Genomic DNA, 11,098 nt, shown 5'->3' on the forward strand with positions numbered 1-11,098 from the left:
GCATTACATTTTGTGTTCCCAGTCCATGAAGATCAGTTTTTAAAATTAAAATTAAAACTGGTAAATTATAACCAGTCAATGAGACTTCCTGCTAGGAGCAAACTGAAATGATCTTTAATTGTTAACAGTTAGCCTTTTTAAAACCTGTGCTGGGAAGTCCTATAAGTCTTAATAAATAAATAAATAAATAAATAAAATACCAACAAAGAAAGCAGAAGGAGACAAAGATCAATTAGTTCAAGTTCATTATGAGGAAGGGTTCTGGAACAGATGATTAAAATATTTGTGAGAAAAAGTAGCTCATATTCCTTTAGTGTAATTCATGTCTAACGAAAATCAGTATTTCTTTATTTGAAAAGGTATTTCTTCTAGGAATGTTATCACCAGAATATCTAGATGATTCAAAACCAGTTTAAAACTACTGCTGTTAGTTCAGTGTTGATTAAGGGGAGGACATTTCAGATGGCATCTGTGTTGGGCCTTACATTTAAACAACAGCTTCAGTAATGGGTAGGATAATGTGACATATATTACACATAATATTGTGGAGGAGACAAAGCTGCAGGATGTTAAGAGTATTTTGTAGGACATGGTTAAAACTCAAGTTGTTCTTTCAATTTTCAAAATCGATAGCCTGTATTTTGTAAAATTTTGCATTTTAGAAAGAGAAAATGAAACTAAAATAGGCAGTACCTGTTATAGCTACGCAGAAATCATAGAATCATAGAATAATGTGGAGTACTGAATTATAAGGACCAGAGCCTTGTATGTCAGTAATGGAATATGTTTTGTTTTAGATGCATTCGTTCACAGCACTTGTATGCAGAACAGTGACTGCTATGTTTTGTTTGGTGCTGTTAAGATTCCATATGGGGTATGGAGCAGGGGATGAAAAATTAAGACAGTTTTATGAAGACACATTGGAGAGTCTTGCATTGTTTCAAAACATCTCAGTAGTATTGTTCTGTGAAGAAAAGGTTTAAAAATAGCTCTTCCTAGGCCAGGGAAAAAAAAAAAAGATTGAGGCAATGCTGCAGAAAGTTTTTATGTATTTTAAATAGAGAGGACAATGGCCATTTGAATTCTTTTCCTTTGGTAGTGGACAAACAACTTTATCAAAAAGATGATGCATGAAAAACTTATTTTTAGGTTGAAGAACATGGAGAGGGACATCTAGACATCTCCATTGGTGATATTTTATATATGTATATAAAATCAGATACACCTGGAACAGACTAATTTCTTCTTGTCTCAGAAGAAAAAAGTGAGATAAAATTCGCAGTGTCTGACCTACTACTTTGTTAAATACAGAAGCAGGAAAAACAATCTTCAAAATATGGCAAAACATGATGTGATTGTACTTTAATTTGCATATTGCAAAATGAACAGTGTTTTTTTGGACCAGTGGGAAGGAAAAAGGGAAGTTCACTCTAAATGCAGTGATTGTCAGAGTTCTGGAGTGGGAATCATGCCAACTTCCACTTCTGTTATTCCTGTTGAGTTAAAAAACTACATATAAACAAAGTAGATTTTATATACTACATATTTATATACTACATATTTTAGATTTTATATATATATATATATATATATATATATATATATATATATGTAGCTTTACCTGTTTATTGATCTTGGCATATTTTTCTTGCCGTTCTATTTGAAGACAGTTGTCTACTGAAAATAAAGTATCTACTGAATATACAGAAAAAAAATATTATTAACAGTGGAGTGTATGTATTAACTTAAAAATATGAAGCATCTGGTAATGATTTAGGTAACACAGTTCTTTTAAGTTTTCCAGCCTATACATCTGACACTATTTTCTCCATGGTTTGGTGTTCTGGAAGTTTCAGTAGTCTTGTTTTAATGTAAAGTGTTTACTACATGTTCTGTGTTCATCAGTGAAACTTCCTTCAGTTTCCTTTACGATGTTTAGATGTATTACATTTCGTTTTGAATTGATGCTGCAGAGGTGACTGAAAATTTATGGTGGCTAACTCAACAGAAGCACCTATTCCACTGATGTTCCAGTGATGTTGATGAAAGGAATAGAGCTCTCCATGAGCTCTCACTGAGTCTCTCCAAGCAGGCATGAGGGCTTCTCCAGAACAGGAAGCTTTTGTAAAAATGTGCATGACACTTCTCTAATGACGATAGTAAAGCAGAGGTGTAGATAATCTGGCTCAAAATAAAGTATTTTGAAAAATATGTATGCTTTCCTTTAGAGTTATTGCTTAAGGGAGATAAAAATCCTTATGATTTTGTTCAAGTATGGAAACATTCTATGTTGCAGTTAACTGCACTGCAGTTTAGCTAAATGGAATGGATGTATTTTCATACTACATTTTCATATGCTTAGCATTCTCTGCAGTTAAGGTAAAAAAAAGCGTTGGATAATTTTAATCTATAATTTTCATTGAAAATACTATTTCTGCAGGAAGTCAGTGGTAGTTTGGCACTGTTTTTGTTTAAGATTTTCTAAGATTTGCCTGTAGCTTCTTAATAGATATCAGAATAGTAAAATGTAAATGCCTGAACTGAAGTCCTGAATCTTTGATGCATCATTCTATAGATATTCAACAGCTGTAAATATCTAAGGCATAAAATATGACATTGAGAATATTTAGATTGACTTTATTCATTCATTTAAATATTCACTCTCTATATAAAAGCTTTCCTGCTTTAAACTGTGCCTCCCTCTGTGTACATGTACCACCTGGATAGTGGTTTCTCAGTGCCAATAACTTACTGCTTTATCGCTTATAAGACATCTGTTATGCTCTCTCTATTAAATATATTTCAATCTCTTTTGTAATAACTGATTTATGCCTATTCAGTACTCTTTTATATCTTAAGATTAGATATTTTTGTCAGTCACTTCTTAAAATTACTATTGCGTTAATATTCTCACAACTTGCTCTTTCACTTCTGGATCAGGGTGATGCCATAAAGATGCCAGCTTCTGAGCAAATGGGGTAGAATCCCTGCAGAGTATGGAGAAAACTGAATCTTCACTGTATTGGTCCTGAATCATCGAGCCACCTTCATTGTTCGCATTCTTTTTCAAGTTTGCTGCAAACACCAGGGCTCTAAGCAGAATATCTTTGTTCATGCAGTTGTCAAAAAGTAACAGCAGTGATGGCATCTAGGATATTAAATAAAGAATCCATACTTAATAGTCAGGGATTTAGTTACATGTACTTAACATTAACTTTAAAACATTGGGGAAAAAAATACCTGCACCTAAACAGAAGCTACATAAACCAGAACTCCATATGCTGCACAGCATGCATGTTTGCTCTTTAGAAAAGACTGGCTTGTGTGTGTATCAATGCTTTGTACTTTCAATCTCCAAAATACAGTGGTCTAGAAAATTCTGATCTGTAAGAGGGTCTGCTTTTCTTCTAAATAGTGCTGGGTTTGCCCTCTGTGGTGATCTGAATGTTTGTATGTTAATATATCTGATAGAACAGTAAAAGATACACTTTTAACAGAGAACTGAACATTTAGCTACCCTAAATTTGTCTTAGTCATGAAAATCCGGTAATATCTAGATTAGCTCTGCTTCTGGCAGCAGATATCTCAAAAACAAAAGTTTGGTTTTTGAATTAGCTATTGCACATTTTAAGGAACTTATTTGGAGAGGAGAAGGAGGATGTGTAAGTGTTCCAGTCATGGATCTTTGTTTTGTTGTGAGGAAAAGATGTAACTGAAATAAACCTGTATGCCAAGTAGCAAGTATCAGATAAAAGTTCTCCATGGAGACATAAGTAATGCACAAAGAAAGCTTATTTATAGTGCTTAGAGACAAAGATTTATGGATGCATTTGAGAAAGGAGGTGGGGATTTCAGTGGAATTTGATTTTATTTGGTACAGACTGTTAGCTATTGAAACAGCGGTTGAAAACAATGATCTACAGTACTGCTTGTATTTGAACTTCGTACCCTATCGTAAATCTATATACTGACTGCATATCTGGAAGGGATATTTTGAGCTTGTTTTTGAAACTCATCAGGGTACTTTGTATATTACTTTAAAAAGTTCATGGTACTACCCCGTTGGTGAAAAGTAAGAACAGTATCTAAGTTGTCACTAATTATTTGGCTTTAAACTAAAAGAGGGTAGATTTAGGTTTGATATCAGGAAGAAATTCTTTACTCTGAGGGTGGTGAGGCACTGGGCCAGGCTGCCCAGAGAAGCTGTGGATGCCCCATCTGTGGAGGTGTCCAAGGCCAGGCCGGATGGGGCTTTGGGCAACCTGGTATGGTGGGAGGTGTCCCTGCCCATGGCAGGGGGGTGAAACTGGGTGATCTTTAAGGTCCCTTCCAACCCAAACCACTCTGTGATTTGGAATGTTGCACATGAAATGTGACCAAATGCTTTAAAATGTCTACATTCTGTGACTCTCCATTTGCAAGAAATACAGTCTGCAATTAATATAATCTGTAATACACTGCAATCTAGGAGGCTAAGCTGTAAAAGACTGTATACATCTAACTATTAATTTTAACGAGGTACTTGCTAAAATTTTGCTCTGGAATTGCATATGTACTTGTAATATTTAAGTTCTTCTAATTCATTTACAGATCTACACACATATACATTTGTAAATGTTAAAAAAAAAAAAAAAAAAAGTGAAATAACAAGAACCTTACCTGAGCTCTGAGAAAATGTCTTGTCATGGCTGGGTTTGCAGATAAGTTCACAAGTACTTTCAAAACTTGGATCTGAAATGAGGAACATACAAACTCATTGCAAGCTCTAAAACCAGAATGGGTGAGAGCAGAAATTAGTGCTTCCTTATCTTCTTTAGCACTTTTGACTGCCCCTAATTTGCCCTGCTATATTTTACTATAGTCCACTATCCTCTGATTTTTCATAATTCCTTTTTTCTTAGAGTCTTTGAACACAAATTTTCACTAAAGGAAGGAAACACTCATGCAATCAAGCTGCTGCTTTTAATATCATCACCAGACTGCAATGACTCCAATATATTCTCTACTGGCTTACCTTTACCTTTTTTTTTTAAAAAAAAAAAAAAAAAAAAAAGATGAGAGCCTATAGAATTTGCCTTTACTCAGGACTTTAGCTTTCACACGATTACATCAGCAAATTAGATGAATCAACTCAATTGTAATACAGTTTTATGCAATTCTTAAATACAGGTCTGGTACTTTCTTAGTATTTTAAAAGCAGGAGATGACAGTGAAAAAAGATAAAATCTAAAGAATAAGCAGATAAAGAGTAGGATGCAGAGGAAAAAAAAAGCAAGCTACTAAATTCTAATACCCAGCAAATCCAGTTTATTTTTTCCATTGTACTGAGGGATGGGATTGTTCCTAAGAAATGTGTTCTCAACAAGCCAAAAGTACTGACTTACTCATTCACTTATGCATCTGTGTTTTTTCACAAGATGGACTAAACCACTGTTCCTAAAAATCATTACGTGTGAAATCCTTGTCTCTAAATTGGAGAGACATGGATTTGACGGACGGACTGCTCCGTGCATAAGGAGTTGGCTGGATGATTGCAATCAAACAGTTGCAGTCAGTGGCTCAATGTCCAGGTGGAGACCAGTGACAAAAGGAGTTCCTCAGTGGTCAGTATCAGGATCAGCACCATTTAACATCTTTGTCAGCAACACGGACAGTGGGATCGAGTGTACCCTCGCCAGGTCTGCCCATGACACCAAGCAGTGTGGTGCAGCCGACACGCAGCAGGGAAGGGATGCCATCCAGAGGGACTGGGCAGGCCTGAGAGGTGGGCCTGTGCTACCTCATGAGGTTCAACAAGGCCAAGGGCAAGGTCCTGCAGCTGGGCCGGGGCAATCCCAAGCACAAACCCAGGCTGGGTAGAGAATGGATTGAGAGCAGCTCTGAGGAGAAGGCCCTGGGGATGTTGGTGGATGAGAAGCTCAACATTTGAAGTCCTCCTTTGAAACTTTTCTCTTTCAATACTTCTGGCAATAATTCCCAAATCAGCACAGAATCACAAATAATTTCCTGTTGCAGCCACTCAGTTGCAAGAGATGTAACAACCGTAAAGAAAGGAAATGGAGATCTTAGGTTATCACAGCTTGGCATGTTTCCCCAGAGATTTGTGCATCAGTGAAGCCTTTCACATGTAGATAGATCCTCCTTGCTCTGTGATGCAATTGCAATGTTTCAGAAGCAGAAAAGAATTCTAGAGTTGCTGGAGCAAAGGCATAGAGCAACAACACAGTGCACACAGTGCTGGTTTGCTACAGCTCTATCCCTTTGCTACAGCTCTATCCCGGTGAATGCACTATCGAGATGCTCTTCCCTCTCACCCCTATTCCTGAATCTACATAGAGAAAGTAATATTGATCCACATTTTACAGATTTTATGGACTGCTATCATCAAGGAATACTTGATTTTCTAAGCACAGTCTAAGCCACATAACAAAAATAGTAGAAAGGAGGCTAGTAAAACAGCTTCATAACTGGTTTGTAACAATATAGTACTCATTACCTGTGTCCTTTCAGATCCTTCCGAAAGCACACGAAGAAGGCATGGGATCTGGTTTATCATCTTATGGTGGTAGTCACTGGTAACAGACATATTTGTCAACAACCTGAGCCCAGCGAGCTGCAGATCAGAATTCAGAGAGGCTGATTGAACATTCTTACAAACTTGTTCAATATATACCTAGGGAAAAAGGGAAGACTCCTTTTTAATACAAGCACATTTTCTATTCACAAATAGTATCATCGGTCTAGCAACAGTAGCCTAAAGTGAACACAATACAGAATCTGATCAAGGCACTTGGAAACAAGGACTTTGCTTTGGTTTGTTTTTAATACACACAGATACTCTGTTGGCCTGATAGAAGCAGACAGTACAGACTCATGCTAAATAACTTCCCTGAAGCATAAATTACTCTGAAAACCCAAACTGTTTTGACTCCATTCTAGAAGTGGCATATTTGCTTTAAGAAGTTGTTTCAAAAGCGACTTAAAGCAACTAAGGTTCTTAAACATTGAGATCAAGCTAATGATAAGTCTTGGAATGACATCCCTTTTTCCACCCATGTGGCCCATTCACTGGCATACTCCTCAAGAACAACGATGACAACTGACACCTGCAACTATTATTTACCTAGATTCTTCTGGATGACAGCACACAATGAATCTTGGAGCACTAAGAAAAAAAAATACTTTTACTTTATAAAAGGAGTTGTTTTCTACCTATATGCCTACATTAATGTTTTCAATTGGCAAGCACCACTTCAAAAAAAAGGTACTCAGCACTAAAGGTGCTGCAAATGACCACATACAGTCAAGATGTCTTTTTATCAAGCTAATGACGAAAATACCCAAAGTCTTCCAACCTGCATGTAAACTTGGACACTTCTCAATCAGATAATGTCAAAAGTGGCTGCTTTTTTATGTCTGGTCCTGTTCCATCCATACCATCTTTTGTATCTACCAGCAGGACTTGTTGCCATTATTACAGCCTCTTCTTTTAAGATTAAAATATCACACGGAAAAATGCGTTGCAGACAAACCCAAAGGATCAATTCCCATTTTCTTCTCCAGTTCCTTTGCCTAAACGTCATGCTAGGCTCAGCCTGCTACCCATCTTAATAAACAACTGTTACTGACGTTCTAGACGTATTTGGAAATCATCTTGCCTCACATAATTTCACTATAAATTAACAGCACAATCTCTGTTCAGTGGCATTTGGTGAAAGCTAAACACAGGCTGTCTAGTTTTGTGTCTTTTTTTTTTTCTTTTCAAAAGAAGTAATTGCCAGTGTTACGATGCATTTTTAAGTTATCCATTTGGCCTTAGGATACACAGATCATCCAGATATGACGTCTTATATGACTAACCTCAAAAGATTTTAGCATCCTTCCCTGTATTTAATAAATATGTTGAAAGCCCTGTACTATTTTCTGTGACTCAATTACTCTTATTTTTTTTCCCTGTAAAAAAACTTACCTGTATCTCTTCCTGATTTTTAATATTCATACTCAAATTATTAAGTGCATTTAGTGCTTTTTCTGTAACTTTGGGAACACAATCTGAGAGCATCCCTCCAATAACAGAAAGGCCATCCAAATTTCGAATTATGTCCTGAAAAATAAAAGACATAATAAGATTACTACAATTTTTAAATTAAATGATGAAGGCTTTACTCAAAGTTTCTGTTTAATCCACATGGAATGTGTTAATGACTTCCACATGACAGACTACTTTTTTAAAAGAGTGTTAGCAGTTTGTTATTTCTTTATGTTATCATCCCATACAAAAACAAACTATGTATGGCATTTATTTTGAAACTATTACCAGCTTACAGTATCAAAAACATGTTGGAAAGTAATTTCATTTCACAGACATCAATACTATACATCCTTCTGAAGAGCTGCTCAGAAAATAATAGAATTTTGAAGAGCTTGCAAAAATAAGACAGCTCCTAAAGCTGTTAGAAAAATATCTGTTATGCTTTACTTGTGCTAAATTGGAGAAGGATTTGGTACAGCTTGTTAATTCTAAAATGTGCAATCACCAAGCTGCCCTTTAAGTATATTGCTTCCATTGAAATTACCAATAGTCCTGCTTAGGGTCAAAGTGTTATTTGATGTTATTTGGCAATGGCATAATGCCTTTACTTCTAAACCTTGGTGCAAAGAATGCTTAAAGCATCTCAGATTATAGACGATCAAAGGTAATTATTGCATATCAAGTTTATAGAATAGTTGAGACAATGATATTAGAAGTAGAAATTATAAAACTTTGTCTTTCTTTTCCCTTACACTTCTTTTTTTTTTTTTTTGTTCTCATTTAGAAGTCATTAAATCACCAAAAGACAAATTCACCCTGGAGGTTAAGCCTTTACAAAGGCATGAAAATGTGCATCCATCTCAAAGCTTTTCTGCATCATATTCCCAATTGAATTGAAGAGACTTAGTTGGGAAGCTACTAAGATGGAAATGGCATGCAACTTCATAAACATAAAAAACTACATCAGATTAATCTCAGTGAATTTCAGACCAGATCCTGAAATTATTTACCTTGTCTCAAATTCAACCCTTTAATTAACATTACAAAAGTGTAAGCAACAAAAGATATAAGGATATTTACAGTACTTTGAAAACACGGAATGCTGTACAGACAAAGTCGTATAAATGTAATTTGTACAAAGATTAAACTTAGATAAATCTTCTAAGGCTGGTAAATTACATTCTTTGTACTAGCAGGAAATAAAGGCATAGACATAAAATGGATTTTAGAACACAGGACAACCTAGCTCTCAGTCTTGTGTCACTCTTGAGCAAAACAACACCTTTCATTTTCCATACTGACTGGAATTGAAACACCATTGTTTCCTAAAAAACAATACTTACTTGATTTACAGAGAAGGCGGCACTATTGCTGAGAGTGATTAAAGCTTGCTCTTGAATTAATGGATCATCTGTGGCCTGGAGCAAATGAATAAGTTTCTGTAGAGCATCCGCATCCATGGTATGGGGTGACTCTGGAGGGCTTTTGTCTGTCACTGTTTAAAAATTAAATGAAATACTTAATACCAAGTTTCAGACATTTCACAGTTACCACTGAATGCTTTTTTTACCAAGCTGAGCCTTAGCTCTTAGTTATAGTACATATTGTTCTGAGTTTGATTGTACCCAACCACCATATCATAGCAAAAAGATTCTGTTTTACCACAGCAGGACTCCCATCCTTTTTCCTGAATCCCATGGCTACTTCTTTTCAAAGTAGAAATGATAAAAAGAAAAAAAGGAATATGTAAACAAAGCTTGGTGTACATTACTCTTTGGTTAACCAACAGCAAACCTCCCATTCAAAATTATAAGGAATATTCACCAAACATGCTAATTTTTTTCTAATGTTCCCTGAAATGAAACGTGGAGATCTGTCTGAACACTGTGGGAAAAGAGAATGAAACATCTGATTTGAAGACTACTATTTCCAGACATTATGCTAATGATATTTTGCCAGTAAGCTGAGGTTCTTTGACAAAGTAACAGCCAAAATGTTAAGAATGCTGCTGTTCACAGAGTGCAGTCGCTTGGCTAAGGAAGGCCACTTCTCCGTCTGAGTGATGCTATGGAGTACCTGGCTTTCATAAAATTGTGACACTAATGACAACAAGGACCATTTTCAGCCAGGTTAGAGGCAGAACTATTTAGGTAGCTGAACTGCTTGAAGACCCAATCTGTGACTATTGGACTAGTCACGGATGGCTGGAAATGACTTTTGGAAGCTAAGAAATCCTTCACAGGTTCTCATATTTGCTGCCTGCACTTCCTCAGGCAAACACCATCACATTCCTTGATTTAAAATAAATAAATAAAATCAAAGCAAATTATGATAACCCAACAGCTAGCTAGGGAAACCAACTAAATTGGTTCTTATCTGCATTTTCACATTGCAAGTTCCTTCAGGCCCACTTTTGCTTGGCTTTCAGTTATGGGGGCACACCGCTTCAACACCAGAACAGCATATAAACCTGTTAAGTTGATACGCCGACTGGATATATACGCTTTAGGGGAATTAAAAATGCATATATTTGAGGGCTGTTGTGCTTTTTTTTTTAAATAACGAGCCCACCCCCCGCCACACACAGCGGCTTCTCCCCGCGGCTCGGGGCCTCTCCCAGCCGAGCCCCCGGCGCTGCCGCCATCCCCTCCCCGCCTCACCTGAGGGCGGCCCCGGCCGGCGGCCCCCGCCCGCCGCCCGCCGCCACAGGCAGTAGCAGGCGGCGGCCCCCAGCACCAGCCCGGCCGCGGCCGCCCTCACCGCCACCCCCCGCCGCTCCCCCATCGCCCCGGCCGCGGAAGCAGCCGCCCCATCCGGCACCGCCCCGCAGCCGGGGGAGAGCCGAGGGGGCTGAGGGAGGTGGAGGAGATGAAGGAGCTGAAGGGAGCCGGGCATTGCTGTACCTCACCGCAGCTTCGGTTTTAGCGGCGCCCAGCAGCCGCGAAGAGCCTTTGCGAGAGACTTGGGAGAAAAAGGAGAACGCACTTTTTCATTACTATTATTTTTATTCTTAACTATTCGTCTATTTACAGAGACCACTAAAAACAAACCTAATAAAGTCTTAGC

At 37.5% G+C, this 11,098-nt stretch overlaps 1 protein-coding gene across 3 annotated transcripts; it reads right to left on the reverse strand.

The window, feature by feature from the left end:
• Nucleotides 1-92: 92 nt before the first annotated feature.
• On the reverse strand, nucleotides 93-10,816 carry ARMC10 (armadillo repeat containing 10; the record flags this gene model as incomplete). 3 transcript variants are annotated; one of them, XR_014688781.1, is made up of 7 exons in its annotated part: nucleotides 93-1,493; nucleotides 1,622-3,148; nucleotides 4,660-4,731; nucleotides 6,497-6,673; nucleotides 7,970-8,104; nucleotides 9,376-9,527; nucleotides 9,695-10,363. XR_014688781.1 is itself a non-coding variant. In XM_084506975.1 (6 exons), the coding sequence occupies 6 exons, from the start codon at nucleotides 10,814-10,816 to the stop codon at nucleotides 2,894-2,896; spliced, it is 915 nt and encodes a 304-aa protein (XP_084363101.1). In that variant the 3' UTR covers nucleotides 93-2,893. The 3 variants fall into 3 exon arrangements, 2 of the variants coding, with proteins under 2 accessions (XP_084363101.1, XP_084363100.1); XM_084506975.1 differs by lacking the exon at nucleotides 9,695-10,363 and adding an exon at nucleotides 10,693-10,816 and having other exon boundaries at nucleotides 93-3,148; XM_084506974.1 differs by having other exon boundaries at nucleotides 93-3,148.
• Between the last annotated feature and the right edge of the window lie 282 nt (nucleotides 10,817-11,098).

This window comes from Aythya ferina (assembly GCF_964211825.1).
Source record: "Aythya ferina genome assembly, chromosome: 1".
NCBI classification, from domain to species: domain Eukaryota; kingdom Metazoa; phylum Chordata; class Aves; order Anseriformes; family Anatidae; genus Aythya; species Aythya ferina.